The sequence below is a fragment of the Mesoplodon bidens genome (genome assembly GCF_964165515.1).
Source record: "Mesoplodon bidens genome assembly, chromosome: 11".
In the NCBI taxonomy this organism is placed as follows: domain Eukaryota; kingdom Metazoa; phylum Chordata; class Mammalia; order Artiodactyla; family Ziphiidae; genus Mesoplodon; species Mesoplodon bidens.
Genome location: NC_138167.1, coordinates 98,012,534 through 98,039,958, shown reverse-complemented (window position 1 = coordinate 98,039,958; position 27,425 = coordinate 98,012,534). Strand labels below are relative to the sequence as shown.

Genomic DNA, 27,425 nt, shown 5'->3' with positions numbered 1-27,425 from the left:
ATGTTTTCTTATTTGCTCAGCCCCCTGACCCCCAGCATACGAATCTAACAAATCTCCCATCCACACTGGGCTACTCTTCACTCTGACAGATTCCTGGCCTTGGCCCTGGCTGTCACCTGTCTGCCTTCCCACCAAGAAAGAGAGAGCTGGTTTGGGAAAGATATTTGTTTTTCTTTCTTTTAGGTTGGGTTTATAAAGCAGGAACTATAAGACCATTAGTTAATGCTGCTGACTCAAACCAGTTGTGTTTGTGTCTAGTATATCCATATCAAGATGAATTCATACGGCTATATTTTTAATATAAACCAATATGCAACACCCCTATTTATGAAATTGGAAATCTGAAGATTGATAGTATCTAGATGTAGTGCTGAATTCCTTTAAATGTCATGTATAATAGCTTCCTTTTCTTAGGAGTAAAAATTTAAGGTAGTAAAGAGCAAAATTAAGGTTAGGCCATTGGGTATTGTCACATTCAAATACTGCCTGTTAATAACTTAGTGACTAAGCCATCTGTCAGCTAAGGAGACATCACATACATTAACATGCTCAGTGTCCAGAGACATTTGGATGGAATTAACTTGTAGGGTAGTGGTTAATAAAACAATATTTAGAAGCTTCCAGGTTTAAGTACAGGTTAAGTATCTCCCAGCTTGTTACACAGGGCAAATTATTACACCTCTAGAAGCCTCAATTAATCCACAGCACCTAAATTACAGGTGTCTTAGTCTGTTCAGCTGCTCTAACAGGAACACCACAGACTAGGTGGCTGAAGCAACAAACATTTCTCATAGTCCCGGAGGCTGGGAAGTCCAAGATCGAAGTGCCAGTACATTTGGTATCTGGTGAGCTCCTGCTTCCCGGTTCATAGACGACCATCTTTTCACTCTGCCCTCACATGGCAGGAGGGGCACGGGAGCTCTCCAGGGTCTGTTTTGTAATGGCACTAACCCCATGCATGAGGGCTCTATCCTCATGACCTAATCACCTCCCAAAGGCGCCACCTCCTAGCATCATCACATTGGGGGTTAGGTTTCAACACATGAATTTTGGGAGGAAACAGATATTCAGTCCATAGCAACACAGTTGTTGTGAAGTTTGAGTGATATGCCCTAGATAAAACACTAGGCATAGTACTTGGCACATAGTAAGTGCACATAAACAGGAACTAGCTTTTATGTTAATTATTGGTGAAACCTAGACCTTTAGCTACTAGGACTCTTAGTAACAGACACTAGCACTAGCTTATTAGAACTCTAAATAAATGAAATGGTGCTTTGGCAATGCCCTATCTTACAGTTTCAGTAAGTGCTTATATCATGTTGACCATGTTGTAAATGCACGGTAAGATAGTCTGCACAGGATGATATCTTCTAAATATTTTGAATCATGTTTTCCTTTTCCCAGTCAATATGAGAGGAATGCAGTATCGGTTTACATGGGAACGGTGAATGATGCCACTGCAATATCTACCTTTTGGTTAGAAAACACTATTGATTCTGAAGTCTTTGTAAATTGTTTTATGAATCAAGCCCAAAACCTGTTATTTTACTGGAATGAAGCATGCACAGAAATAGAAGACATGCTTAGAGCCTTCCGAGATTAAACTGAACTTCTTTGATCATTTGTATAAAAGTTAAATCTTTACCAGTTACCTTTGATTGTCCCTCTAGAGACTGGAGTTAAACTCTGATTCCACTTTAACAAATAATGAGGTAGAAATCCTGGAGAAATCGATGTCTTGTAACATATATAGAGCAGGGGATCTGGACCCATTTACATGTGAATACAATCCAAAGATAATTTCTGAGATCTCTTTATAATTATTTGAAGTTTAACTTCACCATGTTCCTTCCTTTGATCAATCTGTTGCCCTATCATTTCTAATGTAGGTAACTCAGATAGGAAACACTGTGAAACATACACCAAAGAACTTGAAAATATGGTATAAATAAGATTTCCTCTTGTGACCTAAACTAAAAAATTAAAGAACAAATCAGCCAGAAATGTTCACTGCCACATTAAAAAATAAAGTAAAACAAAGGTTTCTAAGACCAAAGTTTGAATACTTTTTTATCAGAGGGTGGGGACTTAGCCAATGGAATTGAGTACTAGGTTTCACACATTGAGAAAGATAGCCGTACACTGAGAAATATTTGTAAGATCTGCATATTTGCAGCAAAGAAAAAAGTCTACTCCCAGAACACATTCTAAATATTCTTTTGCTCCATAGAGATTTTCCTAGAGGGAGATGCTCTGCATCTTTATAACTAACATGGCTACAAGTATTCTGGTTCCTGTAATTGCTCTGGTCTTGTTCTAGTCAAAATCAGTTGGCATTGGGCTTTAGACAGCCATCCCAGTGAACTACTTTACGTGACTCAGCATCTGAGAAACCAGTCTGTGAATTCTGAGCCTATATGACTGTAGGCCAACCCTGGCTCCTAGCCAGTTCATCCAGGCACCATGCCTCTCTGAGGCTTCTTGGCCAGCAGCCAGTAAGCTTTCCCTGGGGTGTCCTATCTTACTACATACTCTCCATTTAAATGGCTTCAGCAAGTAATAACAATCCTTAGAAAACTTCAGAGGAATTTTTTCCCCTCGTTCTTGGACATTAGGCTAAGGAATAAGCCAGGGAGGTACAGTGGCTCACAAGAAAAGAGCCCAAGTGGAAGAATAGATGATAATGAACTTTAGAAGTGAGTGGGGAGGGGCAATAGACAGGGGACATAGGAGACCCTGTGGGCCAGAGAAGAAAAGAAACAGCCCAGAGAGCCGGATATATTCCCCACATTTTAACGTTGGCCAGAATCCCACATGCCTCAGGAGAATGCCTTTCCAGGCCTTTAGTAGTAATAACACTTGAGCTCACAATTATTTTGCGAGGAACATATTTTTCTTTGCCTTTTACACATAAGCGAATTGAGGTTCAGAGAGGCTACGTCACTTAGCGAGGTCACATGAGTTATAACGGTTTAGCGAGAGAGCTAAGTTTTACAACCAAATGCAAAGCATGTACCATTATACCATGCTTCCTTCTGTATGCTTTACCCACCAATGACACTATTTTATGATCACTACTGATAAGATTTATTCATTCAGTTATCAAATATTTGCAGAGTACAGCATATCTGCTAGACATGTGGCTAGGCATTGGGGTGCAATGATGAGCTTAAACATCGAGAATGGACTCTAGTTTGGAAGATGAACATTTATCAAATAATTACACAAATGTCATGTTACGAGAGTATGAAGTGCTCAACATAGGTACAGGGAGAAATAAGTATTTGTAACATGGGACTTCACCTGAAAATTTGGGATGGTTCTTTAAGAAAGAGTCACTTGAGCTGAGACTTGAAGGGAGAAATTTAATTGGATGTCGTGGGAAGGAAACTATTCAAGTAGAAAGGACCTGTTGAGGCCAGAAGCTATAGAATGTGGGTAGAAGATTCTTGTGACCACAGGGGAGAGAGATAAGGGGAGTTCAGTGCAAGATGATACTGGAGAGGTAGACAGAGATCAGACCATGCAAAACCTCTTAGGCTACCTAAAGGTTTCACCCAGGGACACTATGAACAAGGACCAGGTTTGTTGAGAAAATATCACAAGTTCAGTTCTGCACAAGATGGGTTTGAGTTAACTCTGTGATAATCAAGAGGTAATGTCAATTAGACAGTTATGATCCACATCTGGAATTCAGAGAAAAGTTTTGGGTTAGAGTTTGAATTTGGACTTCATGTGTGGATAGGCAATCACTAATACAATGGGTATGTTTGAGATCGTCTGGAGAGACTGTACAATGCAAACTGGAAGAAGCTTAGGATATTGCTTTGAGGAACCCCCAACTTTTGCCCTTCTTTTTTACTACCGACAACCATGACATTTAATGATTGGGTAAAAGAGAACAAAGAGAAAAAAAGTAGCATCCAGAGAGAATGGGGAACAAACTGGAAAATTTTTATTATAGAAGCCAAGGAAGGAGAGTTTCATGAAGGGAGGAATGGTCTGCTATTCTAAATGCTACCAAGATATCAAGGAAGGTGAAGACTAAAAATGTCTGTTGATTTTCACACCATTGAAATTTTTACTGGCCTTAATGGTATATCCTGTCATTCGAACAGCATGTCCTCTTCTGAATTCTGCTGTGCTCCTTATATGTAGTTTTAAGTTACAATAAGCTAGGAATGTCTGCCAGAAATCACTGGAGGTCAAGGCACAGCTTTGTATGAATTCTTGCATGGCTCTTTCTTTTAATATGTCAATTCCTATATACATACACACATACAGCATATAGTTTTCCATGATTTATTAAAATCCTAATGAGCATTTCAGAGTTTTTAGATCCATCAGATAAATAGAAAATATTTCTGGCATCAATGATTACACTTTATTTTCTCTCAAACAAAACCAGGATTTAGAATAAAAGTAACATAGTAAGGGAAAATTGATTTAAAGATATACTGAATTTTTGTTTCACATATAAATATTCTCTTTAGATTTTTTTAAAGTAAGAAATATTTAGTGATCACTTGCCATGGTCCAAACTCAGTACTAGGAATGGGACTCCAAGCAAATGAGATAACTATAAAGAACAAAGTCCAGTGTACAATGGTGTATTGTCTTGTCTCCTTCTTTCTCTTGTAGTTCACGCTGTGGACTTTCTAAAGATGTGGTGTTTTTGACCAAATATATGTAGATTTTGAAGCTGCATAAGGAAAGATAGTGCCTCTTAAAACGTTTGCCTGTGCATAAAAGAAAGAAGCAATGCATGAAGATTGGAATATCAAAACGTATGCAGTCCCTCTGTGGAGTGCTTTTTATTTGATTAGACCTACTCTTTACATGTTAATCACAGACACAAATACATACCCATGAACATATATACACAACTATAAAACGTATTATAAAAGGGGGTTGTCAGAATGAGAATTTGTTTTTGATTGACTTTACTTTTTCTGAAATCAAGACATCATAGTGACATTTATAGCCCATAGCAAAGTCAATATTTATTTTACTTGTACTTTGTATTTTAGGATATATTTTATAGAATGTGCATGGAAAAAATAATTTTAGGGGGGTTTTCAGTGCTTTTATTATTCTCAGAAGAACACAGTTTAGCCAGACTTCCTCTAAGACAGCAAAAAAAAGAATCTTTTCTAGTCTTTTGCCCAGAAAAAGTGCAGTCAATTATTGGTAATTACAAGCTTTCAAACTTAAAAAAGTCTAAGAAATCTGATTTAATACCTCACTACCACTTGGGTTGTATATGAAAAGTAAGGAAATTCTCCTGTAGATAGACAGCTTTGGAATGTCCCAGACATAAAGAAATGCTCACTTACCTTCACAGAAAACTTTTAATACCTTGATTTCTTCTTGTACTAGAGAACTTTGATGAGTCGCTGGTGACAGCAATTGGTATTTCTGTCTTCTTGGTTAATTTCAGAGCACATTCAGAAAATGAAGGTACCTCTTTACCACCTGCCGATTCCTGTACCAGTCCTACTAAGATGGATTTATCATACAGTAAGACAGCTAAGCAGTGCCTAGAGGAGATATCCGGTAAGTGACCTGATTGGTGGGTAGGTCAAACTCAGAATTTTTATGATCTCTCCATAAGTCTTTTTATTAAATCATATTTATGCTGTACTGTTTTCCCTTAGGCATAAATGGACTGTGTACATTTCATGCTTCAGAGATGCTTAGGTATTTGACTATTCTGCTTAGAATGGTCTCTTTGTTGCTCTGTAATGAATTCTGTAAAGAATGGTAGTGCTCTCAGAGGCTGAGATTTTAAGTCATGGTTGCCCTCAGTCTAGTTGAATACTATCAGAGAAGACCTGGAGAATCTTCTGTTGTTAATAAGGCAGTTCTTGAATATATCTAGAGATTTAAAAAAATATAAGATGGCAATGTAAAATTTCCAAGGCCTCCAACCCTGCTCTGTCTACAATTCTGTGTTATTTTGAACATTCCTACATAGTGGCTCCAAATGTGTGTTCTGGGAAAAATCTAATTATGGAAATATTTCATTATATATACATAATGTAAGAAAAATGACATATACATACTCCAGACCCAATTTGTCAGATTCTCAGCTTTAGTCCACTATTTTTCCTAGGATCCGGATAAGCCTAGGCACATATGGAAGGCCTTTGGTATAATTTTATTATATATAGGTCCATATGGACCTATATAATATATAATATAGGAACTAAGTAGGCTCTTAACGTGATATACTGCTCCTAAGGGGAAAGACAGTTTAGGAACATTTTATGTGTTTCCAAGTATAAGAATGCATGGCAGTAGAGGTATGTCTTTTGGTCCAATAAATCTCTGGTTCAGCCCTTGTATATTCCTAAGGAAAAAACTAAAAGAACTATTTAAATTTTAAAAATTACTATAGTACTCCTAGAACTCAAAGTATTGCTCTGAAGCTCATGAGCGTAGCCATATCACACATTTGGAGGTTAAGAAACTCCCTCACTTCAGCAGACTTGTAACACTTTGGCAAGCATTAGCAGCTACTGCAGTATCCATCAATGGATATTGACAACAATGACAGCAGAACATCCCAAGGGTTCCTTTTGGAAGTAACATCAGTGGTATCATAGGCTTCAGAGTTTTCATGTGGAGATTACAGTGGACCAGTTCAGGGTAAGGGCAGAAATGGTGATGCCAAGGCATAGCTCTAGGGATACTTGTAGATTTTTCAAGCACTTGGAGAAAGTGTTGGTTTTCCATAGCTCCAGATAGCCCCTTGGAGAGTGATGATATGTATGTGTATTGTGACTAGATATTATTTAAACATAGTGTGGAATGTTTCACACATTTCTTTACTCATGCATGTCTTCAATTAGTATCAATATGCCTACAAAATACTAGACCTCAAATCTGTAGGAGAAGATGCATTTAAGCACACTTTGAATTCTAATTTTTATGTGATTTTCACAAAGAAACCTTGTTTTTCTGAAATCAGTATATCGCTTAGTATCTCTGATTGAATCAGTAACCCATGTTTGATCTTTTATCCTCCAGTTTCTCATTCTTTTGACCATTTGATCATTTTTTATACTTCCAGTTAATATTTCCATTTATGTAAGTCACATCATTATGTTATACACCTTAAACTAATACACTGCTACATGCCAATTATATCTTAATAAAACTGGAAAAAACCATTTTTAATTTCCATTTACTGTTCTGATTTTTAATAGAATATTTGAAAGTGAAAAATAAACTAGACTTTAACATAATACAATAGTCTGATGGATTTATTAGAAAGTATAATATTAATTTATGTCAGTAAGTATTGATACAGAATCATAGATTTGAAGCTATGATTTAGATAGGAATAAAAGAAAGCAAACAGCACATAAGTGCTGAAATGAGGCTTATCTGATTATGTCATTCCTACGGTCATTTGTTTAAAATGAGTCTATAGTGGAGTGCTGAAAATTTCTCTCAGTGCAAACTTGAGATTTCATGAAAGAAAGATATTTATGATTAGAAAGCTATAAATTGAGTACCATAATTGGAGAAATGTAGATGAGAGTATACTGGTAGACCAGTGATGAGAGGATGACAGTCATAGGGAAGTAGGCCAGTGACAAGAGCAGAGCTGGCATTTATACCCCGGCCTTTCTTCTAATGAGCTCGCCTTCTAATCCCTCCTTGAGCTACTTAGTCTCCTGTTCCTACCCTACATCTGGGCGCCACTGGAGTCTGCAGCTTCTCTATAATCTCACTTCCATGCACCTCACTCTTACTGATGACATCCTCCTGTCCTTTCAATGCCCTTCCTTTCATTCTCTGACTCTGACACTGGTTCTACTAAGATTTCCAATTTATTGATCCCACCACCATTTACTTACCCTCACCAGACTCTACATATCCTTTCTTCCTTCCTTAATCAGATGAATTCCTGTAGTGACTGAATGTGATTTTACTTTTACATATACCCTTTACTCCCTTACACCTCTTTCACTTCATTGTTCTCATTGGATGAAACCACAGACCTAGTAACATCCAGGTCTCCACCTAGTCCATACCAGCAATGAATGAACCTGTAGAAAAACACATCACATGTTGATGTCATTCGCTTTACATTCATGACCAGCAGCTTCGAGTGAGTAGTTAATGCTGCCCGGCAATCATTCTGTATTTCTCTGGCGCATTTACTCTTTTTTTGTCATCTAAGAACTTGAGATTGTTCTTAGATGACAATTTTATACCTTATCTCTTCTTTACAAAGCTACAGTGCCACTTCTCCCATCCTTTCTCTTAACTGATGACCTTGATGTTGATGTCACTAAAAAAAAATTAAGCAGAGAGAAAAGAATTTCACAAACCCCTGCCACCATATCTACCCATGTATGGCATTTTATACCTATTTACTTCACTTTTCCTTGGATTACTTTCTTTTCTACCTTATCTCCTTCTATACCAAACCACTCTCTTTAGCCCACAGGATGCTGCCATCTCTGCAATCTTAATTTAAAACAAAACAGAACAACCTTCCTTGACCCCTTCCACAGCTTTCTTTCTCTATCTAATTTCTCTTGTTGCTACTATATTCTGGCTGCTAGGGAAACCACAAACCACATACACACTTGAATTTAGTGCCACGTCTTAGACTAGCCCTTAGAATATTGCTTCAAAGACAGCATGAGATATGAGGAGGTAAGTGTTCTAGGAAGTAGAAAAAATTAATCCTGGCCTCTGCACTGCCATTATTTTGTTGTTTGCATTGTCCCTTAGTTCTCTTTTTTGTGAGGTGACTATAGTGATGCTTAATAAACTCAGGATTATTGTGAGATACGGTTTTATTCTTCCATCCATCTTTTCAGTAATCATTGCCAGGTACGTTGTAAATGCCAAGCATGCCAAGGATAGGGAAAACAAACATGACTAAGACATGAGTTCTCCTATGGAGGAATAAGTGACAAATAAACTTTAACACCACAAATAATTGAATTACTAGATTTATGGGAACAACTAACTTAACTGTAAAGATTTATACAGGGCCTAAAAGAAGATCACACATGTGTATAGTAGAATTCTAATGGGTAAAGAAGTCAGGAAATAATATTTCAGGAAGAAACAACTTCAATGGAAGTAATTTGAAAAAAAGTTTTACTTGTTATTTTTGTCTGTTTCTTATTGAAAAACTGGGTACATTTGGGATTTTGGTAGCTCAGTGATTTTCAATGCCAGTTTCAATGCCAGTGCTACTGTTGAAGGCTTATTGCTAAAGGTTGCTGTGGGGACCTCAGTGGGGAGTAAATTTGTCCTGTTCCCCAAGTGAAGTAGCCTAAATAATAGAGAACTCTGATGGAGTTAGTCTTGGCTGGATAAGATCCAGGTTCTGTGCATTTTTGAAGCCTATACAATTTGGAGGAGCCTGGAAATAATTTAAAAAATACAAAGTTATATTGGCTCAACCAAGTTAGAAGCTCTGTATATTAAACACCACTGGCTTCACAGTAGACGTACCTTGATGTCCTGGTATAGTTTTGCCTGACCAGCATCCATCGCTGAATCTGCTAATAACAGCCCCTTGATTTTCTTTTGGGGAACCATAGCCCCATCAATCTCTGTTCACGTAGTTCAAATGAAATTGACCCAAGCAGATCCAATCAGAACAACCCATTCCGTTGACCACAGTGACTCTTTCAGGAGTGGACAACTGACCCAATTCAGTTCAATCAGAACCAGTGAGAATCAGTCTCAGAACTTTTCCTGGCTGTTAGGAAAGAGACACTCCATTTTGCCACTAGACCTGAAGCTAATCAGAAGAAAGCTTGGAGCTGCTGGCAGTTACCTTCACCCTCGAGTGAAACAAACGTAGAGAAAACAGAACCTAAAGCAGAAGAATATTAGCTCAAGGTCTTTGTAGAAAATGTCTGAGCCCCTGGACAAGCCACGTCAGAGACTCTGTCTCCCTCCTTCCCTGCACTTTTCTGTTGTGTTACCCAGGGAAATCCCTTTTTGTACTTAAACAAATGTGAAAAGCATCCCTATTGCATGACCTGTGAGATGCATGACATGTAAAGATCTATGATACTGTTAAGGAGCAAACTTGAAGAGTTCACATTGAAAAGCAGATTTGTTAGGAGGCTTAGCTCTTTACATTTCCTCTATGCAGTAACTCATTTGAATTTATAAGAACAGTGTCTTCATGATTAAATGGTAGCAGAAGTTAAAAACGTAGTTAAATTGTGGTGTGAAGATAAGTATCAGAAATGAGTTACACAATAAAATGGCATATGCTGGAGAAAACTCAAGACTTTTACAATTTGGAGACACTTTATCCCTCTAAAGGCTTTATGTATCTCTCTCAAGTTTCCCATTATTTGTCATGTTCTTAGGGAGGAAACTGTGATATTTACCCAATCTGTTGATGGTGGTGCTATTAATTATTACAGTCAGGTGGTATGCATTATATAATTTGTGGCAAAGATCGAGTGAGCTTCTTGCTTCCAGCCTATCCATAAGATTCATGCCATGACCTCAATATTACAAGTCCAGCTGAATTGATGGTTTAGATTTTACTGCTTTGGCTTGGGTTTCATTCTCTCATTCATTGACAAAAAGAATTTGGCTTCAGAGACCATCCCTTTCATCAAGTGCCAAGAGATCCTGCCAAATGCAAAGTGAGCTTTGTTTTTCATTCCACTGGAATCATTTAGAAAGTTTTTAGATTTTTTTTAATACATAGGTTCACACATGCCCCTTGTTTTGCATAAGACTGTCTACCAACACGTATAACATTTATTTAATCCACTTTTTAACCTTTATCTAGAATTTATATTCCACTGAAAAATGGTGATAGATGCCAGACTGAATCAGAATCAGTGAAGCCAATATGTCATTTGTAAAAAAGTAATTAAATAATTGGATGAATTCAGGAAATCATTTTAGAAGTAAGAATTTAATTTGAACAGAGAGATAAACTAATGGCCACATGTGTTTTTTTCTGACTTCCCAGACTTTGTATTGAATAATGGGAAATACTTGGTATTTAAGACCTGTGTAAATGATCACTTATTTTGCCTTTTTCTTGGATGTTTATAAAGATTAAGATGATCAAGCTCAGGTCATTTTAAATCAGTTTAGATCTTTTACTTAAATAGCTACTTTGTAATTATGTTTACTAAAGAACTCAAAAGCATTCCTTTTCAGAACATTATAGTAGCTCTACTTTATGTGAGGTCTTGGCTAAATTAGAGCGATTCACATTTTCATTATTGAGCATATGTGTCTCATACACTGAGGCTTCCTCCTCCACCTTGTGTAACATACATTTCTGAGCATGCTCTCTGGAGCCCGTGAGCCACAACTGCTGAAGCCCGCGCGCCTAGAGCCTGTGCTCCACAGCAAGAGAAGCCACTGCAATGAGAAGCCCGCGCACCGCAATGAAGAGTAGCCCCCGTTCGCCGCAGCTAGAGAAAGCCTGCGCGCAGCAACAAAGACCCAACACAGCCAAAAATAAATAAGTAAATAAATAAATCTATTAAAAATAAATAAATAAACAATTAAATACAAGTAAGTATAAATACACCCATGTATGAATGTACACCCAAAGCAAGCAGAGATAACTGCCTCTAGAGAAGCAATAATTGGGTTCCCTGCTGTTGTTCAAGGTAAACTTAAGGACCCATGTAGTTGTTCCCAGGGAGAAAACTACTATAACTGCAAGTTGACAATATCTCTAAACAAAGAAACAAGCAAAAATGCCCTTTTGGTGCTTTTCTCTGTTCGGGCTGTATCTTCAAACTAGCCAGCCCCTCACTGCTGTCTCCACTGGACTTAGTCCCTTCCTCAATTCACCCCTACAGGTGTGTTATACTTTTCGCCCCACTGAATCAGAATGGACCATGTGATTTCATTTGACCAATGACATGTGAGTGGAGAAATGACGTGGGCCATTCTTGGGCAGAAGCTTAGGTTTCTTATCTCTTTTTCCCTCTATCATGATATCAATATATCCTAGACTGAAGTTGCTCTTTCAATATGGGTCTTTGTATAAAGGGTACCTGGATCAGAGCTGCAGCCAACATAGAGTGGACATTAATGTGAGCAAAGTGCATCTTTGTTTCTGTAAGCCGCTGAAATTTCTAAATCATTTGTAAGTACAGTATAATGTAGTCCAAGCCAGAATTTCTCAACCTTGGAACTATCAACATGTAGTCTGCATAATTCTTTGTTTGGGGAGTGGGGTTCCTGTCGTTATAGGGTGTATAGCAGTATCATTGGCTTCTACCTTCAGATGTCGGAAGCACCACACCCCCCTTTGTGACAACCAAAACTATCTTCTGATACTGCTGAATGTCCCCTCGGGAGGACCCAGTAGAAAACCACTAGTCTCTAGTCTCACTCTAGAAGTTCTCAAAGTGGGGTTTGTTCGAGAGCTAGCAGGTATCTGTATCACCTGGGAATGTGTTAGAGATGCAGAGTCTCAAGCCCCTTTCAGACCGACTGAATGAGTAGAGATGGGGCTGGGGCCCAGCAGGCTACGTTGTATTAAACCCTCGGAGAGGTTCTGAACGTTCAAGTTTGAGAACCACTGGTCTAAGCTGACTGGTACACAAGTATCCTTGTATAAGGAGAGGGCATCATTATTGCTTTCACTTATAATGCTCAAGTTTAACTTTTGATGCCTGAAGCGTAAGAATTCCATTTTTTGTGAATCTGTAAGACTTTAGAGGATGCTGCATGTGTCCTTTAGTGTAATACAGATCAAACACATTAAAGTTTCATAACCTTAACAAATTTACTCTAGTCTTATAATCTGTTGATTTACTGGATCACAATAACTCCAAATGAAGAAAAAATCCAAAGTGGGGTAGCATTTTGATCTTTTGAAAAACACTTTATAAAATGATGTTTTTAGAAGGATAATTGTCAGTTTCTATGATTCAGCTTTTGTACCCTCATTTTATTTAAGCACATTTTATATAAACATAAATTATTTTTGAAGAATGAAGAATTGAGGATCAGTATTCATAATTCACAGGTTTGTTCAATTGCAAAGACTTTTATCACAAATGATTGTTCTTCTTTCCGTCTAATTCCCTTTTACATACACCCTTGAGCTTGAGCAGAAGGAATAATTAACTCTGCAAAGTACGCTGTTATCATATGTAAAGGTATAGGCAGTGTACATTATAATGCTAATTTACATAGTTAAAAGACTGAGCATTCCCCCTAGCTGAAGTTAGCAACAAGAGGTGAAAAATCAGAATTAATTTGATGATATTAGCTCAGAAAATGCTACGGAATTATATCAATTTGAATGACACGAATATTTTCATCTATTTCACCATGCTGCCCCCTTTTAGTGAGGAATGTTTATGGGCAGAAAAACCTGAAAAGCTTTTCCTTGATGCTCTTCTCATTAGCTCTCAGTGGTACATGGTCTCTACTATGCCTGATAAGTGTTTTAGAAGTTTTCCTAAAATCAGAATTTCAGGATGGTAATTATAACCAGTACAAGATAAATATAAGAAATTTACCCTTTAGGTTTTCTGCTTTTCATCAAAATATTAAAGAGCTGATTATACAGTAATAGGTTTATGGAATAGACTAAGAAAAATGCTCTGTCAGAAAACATAATAATATACAGTTTATGGGTTTTCTCACATCATTATCTTCAACACACTTGGCCATCATCTTTCAATTATACGCTTTGAGTGAAAATATTCTTTCTCAAAAAGAAAAAAGAAAAAAAATGTTTGAGGTTTTTTTTGTGTGCTATTTTTGTATAGGAATAAATCTTGATTTTTATTGTCAGATTAGGATTGTACTAAATATCTTCAGAATAAAACACCCTTGGATTTGTTCTTTAAAAGAGGAGGTGAAGTCTTTCCCTTTAAAGCATTATCTGTCTGCCGGTGGAGAGTGTCATGCTCCGTTTTTTAGGTCCTTTACACTCTTGAATTTGATTTGTGCTTTTACAGCACAAATCCCAACATTCAGAAGACAGATCTGCCTGCTTCAGCTGCCTGCAGCTATAGAGAATTAGTCTGTCATTCTCAGCGTCGTGGAGTGTGTGTTATGTACGTGAGTCAGTGTGTATGTCGTGTGTGTGTGTGTCTCTCCGTATCTGAGGCGGGGTAGCCAAGAGTGATTTAAACATGCATAGGGTTAAATCATGTAGCATCTCATCCAGGCTTGGCTTTGAAACCTGTGGCATGCTAGGCTGGACAGCCGCTTCTGTGCCTCTGTTTTAATTTAGCAGGATGTTTGCTGCCATGGCAGCCAGCAGCATCCACTGCAGCAAGGAAGAGCCATAGATCTGAGAATGCAGGTGGAATACTAAAACACGAGAGGCGCGTGCAGGGCTGGCTTCAGTGCTTAATCTGCTCTAACGGGGCTCTGATGTGGAGGCTCTACATGCTGCATCTTGCCAGTTCCTCTAGAGTAAAGGGCTGCAGACCCAGATAGATCAGTGAAAGGCTGGTGAGAGGCAGGGAAAAAGCAAAGCCAGAGACATTGCTGGTGCTTCACTACCTCGCGTTTGGGAATACAGAAGCGATAGAGGGAAATGTGGACCCATCGCCCTGCTGAGACATGTGATTGGATAAAGACTGGAAAACGTAGTTGGCTTCCTGTGCTACTTTACAGCTGGAGCAGTGTCTTTGATGAACTCTTTTCTGCTTCCGATATATACAAGCAAAATGTTTGTAAGTACTGCTGATGAGGGGCATGACATGGCAAGCTGAATTGTGGGCAACTCATTGATTGTACTATAGCTCTAGAATCTAAGGTGAATGTTTGAGCCTTGCCTGAGCTTTTATTGAAGTGCAAGTGTTCATTAAAATCAAAGGGGCCAGTTGGCATCTCAGTGTAGAAAGATAATATGAAGTCCAATTGAAAAAGAAGAAGCCAATAAGGAGAGCCATGCAGCGGCCAGCTGAACTCTCTGTGTTTCAGAGCACAGTAAGGCCAAAGGGAGCTTGTCTTCAGAAGCAAAAGTCTCTGACCAATCTGTCCCTCACCAGTGAGGGGGAGAGGCGGCCCACTGTGCGCATTTCCAACTGGTTTGGAAATGCCGCCAAGGCCAGCCAGAGAGAATCCAGCTATGCAGAGAGGCGCTCGCTGTCCAGATTCTTGTCAAGGTCCGTGCAGTCCCTGTACCACACCAGTGGTCCGGGGGCCTGGAACCTGCTGCCCGTCAGCCATGCAGGCGGTGAGAGCTTAGAAGAGTGGTCTTCCAGAAAAGGCTTGGAAGGTGAGAGTGATGAAGACAGCCGTTCCGAAGATGAAAATGTGTCCTCCAGGCCTGGCAGCATCGGCAGGAGCTGGGCCGAAGAGGAGGGAGAAAGCTGCCTGCGGGAAGGCACAGCTCATCTGGACGAGGATGTGATCCTGACAATGCTGGGCGACCTGGAACAGGCCCTTTACACTGACTTGTTAGGTAAGTGGGGTCTGCTCCCAAAAGGAGGATGAACTTTTCAGAAGCTGCCTCTTTGCATAAACCAAATAGCTTCTGTTCTTCCGACTGATGTTTTCGAAACCGTAGTTACTCAAAACAATTTTTAATTCCTTGTTTCTTGAAATGATTGTCTTCAGAAAACTGAACTGTGAGAACTAGTTGTAAAGTGTACATGGAGAAGGTAAATAGCAACCACCTGCCCTGGGCATTATTGGCCTGGAGTCTAGTACACTCTAGACATCCATAAATAAGTGTTAACATTTAAAACTCCAAATTTGTTTTTTACTTAGTCATTAACGGGGCCTATTTATTCACCTTCCCTCAAGGTGACCTCACCACAGATTTGGAATGAAGAGTGAAGGGCCTTGTGGGTAAATTTGTTGTATAGTCAGGTTTCTTCTGCCTCAGTGGTGTCTGAAGAGATGGCCTTGTTTGTACCTCGGTGACAAGTACCATACATTCTAGTTATACTTGAAATGCAGAGGCCTCTTCTGACAGCTTTACTCACTTACTTTTTTTTGAAGTGTTTGGCAAAAAATACTTCTGAGTGTGTACATTATAACTACGTAAATTACTATGTAGATGCATGTGAACTGTTCTGATACTTTACAAAGTAGGCCTGTTTGATGACATGATTCTTAGGAGTAACTTCTGATAATAATCTTTAATTAATTAGATATGACAATGTCTGAAGTAATTCTTCAGTTTTGCCACCTGCCTGAATAGCTAAACTGTATACGTTTTAATTGTTATATCTAAGTTCAGCACTCTACTGTAGCATATTTATATCATTATATCATATGGTGCCTTCTTCAAAAAGTCATAAGCATTAAACCACTGACCACATCCTCTTTTATGTCAGTGTGTATTTCCACAAAGGATTTCATATAGGACTCTTTAAATTTGAAAGAATTAAACCAGACCAGTGATCCCTTTGTTTCTGATTCATACAACTGAAGCCAAATATAGGTTTGTTTTTATTCTCTATGTAGACCCTCCTGTTACAAGAGGTTTTATGAGATTTTCTGGAATCTTAGTGAACAGCTTTAGAAGAAGAAAGCTTAGAGAGACAGCAGAGGTGAATATCGCTCAATTTTTCTTGCTAGTTTAGCTTTAAAAGAGTAATGTTTCCACAGTTGCAGGAATAGTGATTTCTGAATCTGAATACACCAGGTGCTCAGACACTGAAGATTCACTTCTTCACCATTGTGTGCCTTCCGTGATGAACTGCTTCTCATAAAAAAAAAAAAATCCCTGCATGCAGTACAAAGGCAAGAGAGGGAGTCTTAATCCTTAAGAATCTTTTTTCGTTTCTTGATCCTCTGAAACAGTAGAATCAAATAATATTTGTCTTTTGCCTTGAAAATGGTAGCATTTATCTTGTTCTAAGTACCTCTTAGGTAAGTATTTTCAAAGATATGACCAGAGTAAAGTCCCCTGAAAGCATGTGTTGGTTGTTCTGTTAAATTATAGCCTGCTGTGGCTGGGTGTGTATATGACATATGCCTTTTTGTACATAAATAACTTGGAGCATTACTGTCAGAGGGTCATGTCTCAATAGGTGTCTGTGTATTCCATGGTTTTTAAACTGAGCATCTGCTAATTTATTTATGGGATTATTCTCCTTAAGGCTTTTTTCTCCCCCAGCATATGCCAGTATTCAAAGATGCAAATGAGAAAGTAAGAGGAAGAGTTTATTCAAATAGCTCTGATATGAATAATCATATCAGGATAATGAAGCATTGCAATGCGATTCCCTAAATAATGATGCATGTTAAGTTGGTAAATATATCCAAGCCCACAGCACACAAGAATTGCAGGATTTCTGCTACGTGCTTGACTAGGTTCTGCTTCTGACTCAAAATGGCTTCTTCCAAGTTAGTTTTTAGGCAGAGTTCCCTGAGTTCAACTCTTTATTCTTGGATATCCTAATAAATCAGACAGACTAGGGTCTGTGCTATAACTATATAGGAGAATATTTAAAAGGTAGTGGTAAAGCTGTTAGCCATACTTTGCTATTTTTCCCCCAAAGTGTCTGGTTTAACCTGATGAGTTGAAAAATTTTCTATCCAACTCACCTTTGGGGGGTCATCCACAAAACTAGGGTGATTTCTCCAAATAAATCAGGCAGCTGTACTCTAAAAAATAACATTTGTAATATAGCTGGTGTAGAGGACATAATTCTTTGTGAATCAGGTTCATTCGTATGTAATTTGATTTCCTCCTAAAAGATGACAAAGGCTGGCGGTTTTAATTACAGTGTGTGTAATTAAAGCTTGAAAAGTAAGGGCAGGACCGCACAGATTAAATGGTCCGTCTGCCATTAAGTAAAAACGCAAAAGCACCGAACTGAGCCTGTTACTCTGTCCTAATAGAAGAGATGTTTGCACTGATGTCAAAAACTCAAAGCAAATTGCAGAATATGCCATTCTGGAAAATGTGTGTAAGCCCTTACGATTTTGTCTGACAGGAGGCTTCTTTCAGGAATAATAGCTGACTTTGAGATGATAAAAGTGAAAGGGGATACATTTTTGTGACTAAATTTCTCATGTGCATTTGTCTGCTAACTTTTATTTGTTACTAAATATTTAATGGTATTTGCGCTTTTACATTTGGCCTTTTCACAGTTGTGATTCCCTCCCTGCCCCCATTTCTCTATTTACTTATGGGATTTGGATACAAATTTACAGGATCTTTCAGGCTTGTGCAATCCTTAGGGGGGTTGTAAGTGCATTTAACTTTATCTTGCCTTTCATGGGTCATTGAGAACATTTGCTGCAAGAAATGTTGATTTGGTTATTATCTTTCCTGACATGAATGAGGCAGCAATTATGTTTTGCTCAGTAAGTGTTGGAGGAAAAGGTCCATCTGTCTGATTGTCATGAGTGGTGCAGTGTCATGAGTAGATGTCATGAGGAGAAAAAACAATGGAGAGAGAGAGTGATGGTTCTGAAACATGAGGGAAGCTGTATAAACAAACAATGGATTCAATTGGAAGAATCCAAGGATCTAAGATGCCTGCTGGATTGGAAGAAGGAAATTTAAAAGGAGAAAAAGAAGGTGTTAAAAAATACTGAGTGAAATGGAATGTCTGAAAATACACTGTTCTTAAAGTTTATGTAAAAAAGATATTGAAAGTAATTCAAATATCAGTGTTACTAATATTATGCAATTGGCAAGTAGTTGAGATGCAGCTTGATTACAAAGTCAAAGTTCTCCCCGAAGGAAGGGGCTAGGAGATCGGAGATAGGGAACTTGTAATGGTGTATTTTTGGAACTTGTGTAAGGGCAATGATTTGCCTTCCTTCCTCCCTCCAATAAAAGTCATCTCAGCACTTTCTCCTTTAAGACTTTTCTCTTACCATCCCTTAGAATCTTAGGCTTCTCTACTGTGTGAAATCTTAGATAAACTACTGAATATTAGCTTTAATGTGTCTCCGGTTTGGTCTCATCCTTCACTGTTACTTTTGCCATTTTAGGTAAAATCTCTTCTTCACCTCTGCCTTTCCTTTGACTGTAATGATCTTTTTTTCTGCCCATCAAGATTTTCCTTACAAAGCCTTCTTTTTCTTTCAGCATACTGCCAGATTGTTTGGAAATAAGAGGTAGACTTCTTTCTAGCCATCTCTCAAATATGCTGTGTTATATTTATGAGGAGAAGGATGGGAAGAATTTCCAGAGAAAATATAATTAGAGTCTTAAGGGTTATTAACAGTTCTGAATTTTAAAATAATGTTAATCTATGAGGTTAGAAGTTGTATGACTTGAATTAGGGTTAGAAAAGTTGTGCCATGTACAACATATTCTTATTTCTTTTTTTTAATTTATTTTTTTGTTGATTTACAATGTGTTAATTTCAGGTGTACAGCAAAGTGATTCAGTTATACACACACACACACACACACACATACACATATATATTCTTTTCAGATCATTTTCCCATATAGGTTATTACTAAATATTGAGTATAGTTCCCTGTGCTATACAGTAAGTCCTTGTTGCTTATCTATTTTATATATAGTAATGTGTATATATTACTCCCTCCTCTGCCACCTTTCCCCTTTGGTGGCCATAAGTTTGTTTTCTCTGTCTGTGAGTCTGTTTCTGTTATGTAAATCAGTTCATTTGTATCATTTTTTTAGATTCCACCTATAAGTGATATCATATGATATTTGTCTTTCTCTGTCTGACCTACTTCACTTAGTATGATAATCTCTAGGTCCATCCATGTTGCTACAGATGGCAGATGGCATTATTTCATTCCTTTTTATGGCTGAGTAATATTCCATTTGTGTGTGTGTATGTGTACACACACACAGGGAAGTTAGGGAAGTTTTTCAGTACTTTCTAAATCTGAAATAATAATACAGTTATTAAGCATTTCAATCATTCAAATAATTGGTAAATTAAAAGGAAGAGATTTACAGACTGGCAGCAGAGTGGTGGTTGTTTTGGCAACCATTCAGGATGAAGGATAATGAACAGTGTAGTAGTGTTTGGCTGAAGAAGAAATTAGCATTCGTCTTTCTGAGTGGCTGCCATGGTAAAGTGATATAAAATTATTCATTTGGTTTCAGAGCCATTGCAACCCCTGGGTGGAAGTTAAATGGGGGCAAATCATTACTCGTCCTCAGAACTGTTTTTATAATGAGACCTAATTGGCCTAATATTGGAAAGAGTCACCTCTTACTGGAGAGGAGGAAGCCTTTCCGATCTTGGAGGCTTTAGGCAGAGACCCGTGGCCACCTCACTAGTGACACAAAGAGTTTTCCCTCATTGGCTGAGAGGTGAGGCAAGACAATCTCTGAAGTCCCCATCAACTCTAAGATTCTATTATAGATGTTAAATGTGTGCATTTGTTGTGTGTGTGTTTTTTTAACCTGGCATGAATATTGTGGAAGAAAAATGAACAGGTTGAATATCTACCTATATTCTTAAAACTGATGGTAGATATGCATCTTGACTTGTCTATGTGGCAGTTTTCATACTGGAATTTAATACATGCCACTTTCTACCTTCACTTTTCCTTCTTTTGTTCTTTTCCTTCCATTCCTTCTGCATTCCTTTCCCCTCCCTACCATCCCCTCCTTTGCCGTCCTCTTCCTTTCTTTCTTTCCTGTACCTTCTCACCCCTTAATCCATTCATTCCCCTTCCTTCCCTTTTTCTATTCCTTCTTTCTTTTTATTTAAAATTCCTCGGGCTTCCCTGGTGGCGCAGTGGTTGAGGGTCTGCCTGCCGATGCAGGGGACACGGGTTCGTGCCCCGGTCCGGGAGGATCCCACATGCTGCGGAGCGGCTGGGCCTGTGAGCCATGGCTGCTGAGCCTGCGTGTCTGGAGCCTGTGCCCCGTAACGGGAGAGGCCACAACAGTGAGAGGCCCGCATACCGCAAAAAAAAAAAAAAAAATTCCTCATCACTGGACATCCTCCTGAGTCCAAATTGAACAGAATTAAGACTATGTTTCCTCTCCTTCCTTTCCATGTTGTTCTTATTATCCAGATTCACCAATTTCAATGGCCACTGGCCTGGGAATTATTACATGGCCATAAACAAAATGGTTTAATGGCACCTCTGCCCCCAAATGACAGATAGAGGTTGAACAAGGCCAACAGTTGTCACCCTGGCAGAGCTGTTTATTTTATGTGTAGACTTATTGCTGGATTAGATGCCTAAGACTTTACTGGCACTCTGGTGTCACATGTGGATATTTTGGTTTCCTGTAGAAAGTGGAGAAATAATGAAAAATAAAGCTGTCCAATTCTTGGATCTTGGCTCATGAGTCTAATAAAATAAAAGACTTAAAAAGATATTGCTTCTATGAGAAAAGGCCTCTGTCTGATTCCCCAGATTATAAATGTATACTTGCTACATAAGTCAAGTTTATCTCAGCTATTCTGAGCACACTTTGAAATAGGTGATTATGAAAGTAATTAGGATCCAAATGTTTCAGATATTTAAATTAAGCTTAGAAACATGGAGTACAGCATATTTCCAAATGACTCTCTCATTTTGCAGTAATTAAGGTCATAGACCTACGAAATACTATTGTATTACTGCCACTTCAAATTATTACTTGTAACATTACATTTGTTTCTATTCACATTTTATTTGTAGAAAAAATTATAATTTCAGATAATAATAGTCATTTGGAATTTTCTACCTATTATTTTACTTTACAAAAAGGAACTCATATCTATATCTATATCTATATAATTATTCAGATTATTCACAGGACAGTAAATGGCATGAATAACAAGTTTATTATTATGTTACTTTTCTAGGTGAAGACCCTGAAACAAGAAGAATGAGAACAGTTAAAAACATAGCAGATTTGAGGCAGAATTTAGAAGAGACTATGTCCAGTCTTCGTGGGACCCAGATAAGTCACAGGTCTTCTTCAATTCTGCCTATTTTGGGGCCAATAAAGAAAAAATTACAATTAAGCATTTAACTTCTTATAATGAAAAAGAAGGAATTTTAGTTTTCCTTTACTATTTTCTCACTTAAATTTTATATGAGAGTCAACTGGTGACTTCGCAGCCCTACCCAGTGATTTTTTTCTCCTATCCATCTCTTCTTCAGTATAATTTCCCATTTAAACTGAATTAGCTACTGAAACTAACACCATCACTGCTAAATGGATTTTCACGCCTGCCTCAAATAACAACGGTGGAAGTTGTAATTAAAATGCATCTGAGGAGAGGTGGTAGAGAGTCTTTCAAACATAATTGTAGTTAACTTCCAGAAAAGTTCTGGGAAGGCTACAATGGGTTAAATTAAGGGTTGGTTGAGAATGTGAAACAATATTTTGTTTTATCTAAACTGTAATGATGGCATTTCTTTTGAAAGCAAAAAATCTGTGATGAATGCCCCTTCCTACATTTTGATACCTGCAGAGGTGTTTAGAATCTCAAAATGAATGTATAATTTGACTTTCATGAAAATGGACATACTTCTAAGAAATGACTCTCAACTGTAGGCATTCCTGTCTTCATGCATTCTGGGTCCATGGCCCCAGGTGAACCAGAATATAGTGATTTCTCTATTTTATTTGACAGCACCCTGGAGACAACATTTGACAGCACTGTGACGACGGAAGTGAATGGCAGGACCATACCCAACTTGACAGGTCGACCCACTCCCATGACCTGGAGGTTGGGCCAGGCATGTCCTAGACTTCAGGCTGGAGATGCTCCCTCCCTGGGTGCTGGCTACCCTCGCAGCAGTACCAGTCGTTTCATCCACACAGACCCCTCAAGGTTCATGTACACTACGCCTCTCCGTCGAGCTGCTGTCTCTCGGCTGGGAAACATGTCACAGGTTGACATGAGTGAGAAAGCAAGCAGTGACCTGGACATGTCTTCTGAAGTTGATGTTGGTGGATATATGAGTGACGGTGATATCCTTGGGAAAAGTCTCAGGGCTGATGACATCAACAGTGGGTAAGTGGCCCTGGGCCCTGGTCTCTAACAGAATTGTGTAAAGAGAGGTCGTCTACTACAATGCAGTAGCTGTAGGAAGGGGATATAGGTTAGTTAATAAAGTCATTAGAAAATGTGAGAAATCTAACGTTACTTGGGGGTATTTCAGCCTTCTCTTCTAATCATTCATGAACAGTAAAAATGTCCAAAATTTCTATAAAGTCTTTTCATTATAATCCATTAACTTTTTCTATTGTTAGTTCAGAGAAACACATGTGCCCTGTGTTTTTCAGAGTGATTTTCACATGCTTCTTAAATAACAGATTTTGTAGTGAAGGGCGTGGGAAGGAGACAGGAGGAGTTTTGCTGAGCTGCTTGATTTTTTTTGGCTCGTCAAAGCTGCCTGTAACTGCTCTGAGGAACACAGATTTTCTAGCATTCTTCAATTATACACCTCCGGTCTAACTTGAGAGAAAATCATTTTAGATCTGAACATTTCAATCTATTTATTCTCTTTTGATGGCATCAGATTTTTTATGTTAACCCCTGTTTTCCTTCTGTTTTCTATTACATTCCAAAAAAGAGTTGTAATTATAAAACTCTCAAAAGCATTTTGGCAATTTGGAATATTTAGTTCAATCTGAGGATGAGCCCCAATGGAGGAAATAGGATATTCTATTAAAACTACTTCTATTAATAACTGTAGTTGACACGTTGAAAATTTATTACCTACTTCACTCTTTTTAAGTGCTTTAAGAACATTAATTCATTTGACCCCCGCCCCACCACCAACCCTTATGAGGTAAGTATTTTTATACCTGTTTTACAGATAAGGAAACTGATCCCACTTGGCCCCAACTGTATTAAAGCTAAGCAAAGACTAGACTTGCATTAGGACTCAGATACATCTGACTTCAAAACCTAGGCTCTGTAATAAAAGGAAAAGCTTCCCAACTAACTTTATCTACATTTTTCATGTGAGTCCAGGTTTTTACCTCTTCTTTGTCCTTATGTATCTGAGAGGACTGGTCTCTGAAATCATTCTTCTGTACAAGTAACCTTTCCTGACTTCAGTCATGAAAAGCTTGTTTGAATGGGAACAAGACCTTAAAAAGTACAAAAGAGCTTTTGATCAGACTTAACAGCTCTGCTTTGATATCCTGATACCCACCAGTTCATTCCTGGTGGCCACCTTCTCTGAGTTTCTAAAGGTCTAGAATTAGGGAGACAGGTTATTGTTAATTAGGGTAGGAAGCAGTTGAGTTGCCGCTGGAGTTGGAGTGTCTAAATTATGTCTCTTTCTACCATTTGCTATCTGCCAACTCCTTGAGAGCTTAATGTATCCAAATTCCTTTCCGTAATAAGGATAAAATTGCAAAATCTTCATGAAATTGTTAGGAATGAAGAAAATAACCCACAAAATTGTACTTAGCACAAAGCCTGTCACAATATGTGTTCAGTAAATTATCATCATCATCACAATTACATTTTTATCAGTAATAATTATTAACCTAATGATTAATAACCTCATAATCATAGGATATGATCTTATATAGGAGATAGTAGAAATTGTGAGAGGTGTGAAGCATCCTGGGAAAAGAATAGAGAAGAGAGATCATGAGCTGAATTACGTATGTATGTATGTATGTGTTCAAAAATATTTGTTGCATTCTTCCTATGTGCCAAGCAACATTCTAGGCACTGTGTGTTCAGTGGTGAACAATGTAGACACAGTACTGGCCCACGTATACTCACATGTTAGTGTTTTTATATTTTTATAGTTGCTCATTTATTCAATAAATGAATAGTAATATGTGTACATATGTATGTACATGTGTATGTATATACATTCTTAGATAAGGGGTTTTTGAAAGTCTTTTTTTTTTTTTAAACTGAGCTCTGCTTATAGTAGTGTATTTTACCAGCATACCTATAGTCAGGAGCATTTTGTATTTTCCAGGACTCTAGCGGTATTAGGCAACTAACTTCTGTAACAGAGAAATCTCAAAATCTCAGTAACTTAACACAAAGAAGTTAATTCCTCCTTCACATAAAACCCATCCTGGCGTTTCTGATCATCAGTTGGGGACTAAGATGGATGGTAGGTAACTCTTCTATTATCCAACCAGACTGCCGACGTCACCCTGGGTGTTGATTTCAACAGACAGATGACAAAAGAGAGGAAGAACCATGGTGTAAGAATAGTTCATATGTACCAGGTCTGGAAGTGGGGGGTATGACTCCTACCCACATTTCCTTACCCAGAACTGCTGCAGCCCCATCTCACTGACAGCAAGGCCAGGAACCAATGTTCATCTTTGTGCCCAGGAGGAAGAGGAAATTGGTTTGATAAGAGCTGGCTCATCTCTGCAGAACTAATGAGACATTTTTAAGATACTGGTATATTCTTTGTACTTCCTACTTGTTTCCTGCCTCACTGGAAACCTGATTCTCACGTCTGTTCTCCAGTTTTGTTCTCTGTTGGCCTTTCAGAGGAGGTCTTGAATAGTCCCACAAATGAGTCCATGTAAGAACGCATTAGTGGTCTGCGTGCTTTGTGTTGAGTCATTCATACTCAGTATCTAAAGTAGAAAAAGAAGAAGAAAAAAAAAAAACTAAGTAAAAATAACACAAATCCTATTTGAAAACTTCCTCTAATGATGTTTACCTGCTTGGCCTTATACATGTTCTCTTTCCCATGGTAGAGTACAGGACACTGAAATTTAAAGAATGACTGAGTTCTGTCCCCTGGATGGAGCATGACTAGACGTGGTCAGCAGGCAGTGTCACTGGCCTCAGCTCAAGGATGACTGGGGTGTTATGGGGAGGACACCCAGGATGTGCTGTACTCCCTCATTGCTCACCAGCATATGTAGTGTACCATTGTCAACATCAGTAGGATGCAGCCCGATTTATCAGCCTAAAGTTAAAAGATAGGAAGGAGGATGTCCCAGGGGAATTTTAATTTGATGTTTTCTTTAAGAAAAAAGGGCATAGAAAAGTCTGTGCTACAATTCATGAAAAAATCTGAATCACAAAGTTAACTGTCTGTTCCCAACTTTTTAAAGTATGTTTTAGTGATTAAAGGGACAAAAAAGGCTCAAAAGACAAAGCAATGAATGAAGATGTTTAATCTTGAATTTTTTTCTCATGCAAGAAGGAATGTCATGAAGTAAATGGGAAAGGAGTTTTCATTTTTTTCATGTACTCCAGGTAGAACTCAGAAAATTAGTTAATCGGCATTCTGAGAATTCGAGATTTCTTGAAGCATGCAAAGGCTTATCTCTTTCTTCTCTTCTAAAAATTACTTTAAGCACTTGGGGATGTGAATCTGCCAGTAATTAGGAATTAGTCAGAGGAAGGCCTCTTACTTATAATGAATCTCTTTGAAAAAGTCTCCATGTGTAAAGCAAAAAACGGAACACCCTGGAAAACTGGGGGAAAAGTTACATATTTTAATTGGGTGGAAATTGAAGTTATCTGCAGGTGTCACAGTGAATAATAGTTGGGCCAAGAATATAACCTAAAATCCTGATTTAAATGGCCCAAACGCAAAGTAATTTAATTCTGGAGAATGACATTTTTTAAAAGGGAGGTGGATACTTTAATGCTGCTTTAATCCCCTGATCCTCCCACAATTCTCCTTTAGGAAACTTTGTGATGACTGAAGCATTCAAGACATCGGGAAGGGCAGGTTACTTGAGTTGGGTTAAAGGATGTACATGGGAAACCACATATTCCTAATCACAATGCTTCTATTCATTTCATATGCAAGATATGAGAGTTATTTTTAGTGCATGTAGAAATTCTAATGGAAAAAATAGCCAGTAACGTTAGTCAACACTTATATAGCACTTATTATGTGCTAGGTCACCATAACTGTAAGCGATAAGCATATCATTACTATCTCCATTTTACAGATGAAACAACTGAGGCATAGATAGGTTAAGTAACTTTAGGTAGACCTCAGAAAGTTAGTTCATTGGCATTCTGAGAATTCAAACTTTCTTGATGCATGCAGTGCTGGACTTGAACTTAAAAGCAGTCTGGCTCCAGTCTGCACTCTTAACCATCTTGACATACTGACCCTGTGAAGTTGTCTACATGTCTACTTGTCCACATTTCTCTCCTAGGAGTTGATTTTTTACAAACATAACAGAGCTTCACAGCCATCATTCATTATTAGTATAGTTTTCTTAGCTAGCACCTTTGATCAAGGGGATGATCCTTAATATTATCTGTGTTCATGATCTGTGTTCTAGGTGCTGAACTAAAGTTCCTTGGAGGTTAAAAACACACACACATTTTAGATGCCCTGTGTTTTCATGTCATAACAAATAGCGAATTGTTATATACAATTTCTGATATAAGATATTGAATGTAAAAACGGAATTCTAGGAAGATATGGTAGGGGCATAGGTGAATCTTTCCAAATACCCACAAAAATAGAGAAAACAACTAGATAGCAAAACCGTGGGAAAAAACCATGATCGTTGTTGAAAAAAGATGATGACAAGGTATCACCTCAAACCCCAAGTATAAGCAATGAAGGAAAAACAGTCAAGAG

The 27,425-nt window shown here is 38.1% G+C and overlaps 1 protein-coding gene across 5 annotated transcripts in view; it reads left to right on the top strand.

Moving 5' to 3' along the window:
- Window positions 1–27,425, top strand: part of NAV3 (neuron navigator 3) — a 599,001-nt gene that overhangs the window by 415,998 nt on the left and 155,578 nt on the right. For all 5 annotated transcript variants that reach the window (XM_081248291.1, XM_081248290.1, XM_081248289.1 and 2 more), the window contains exons 9-11: window positions 5,444–5,559; window positions 21,719–21,827; window positions 22,496–22,879. In XM_081248291.1, the coding sequence (XP_081104417.1) occupies window positions 5,444–5,559; window positions 21,719–21,827; window positions 22,496–22,879 (609 nt within the window). The remainder of the gene's footprint in view (window positions 1–5,443; window positions 5,560–21,718; window positions 21,828–22,495; window positions 22,880–27,425) is intronic.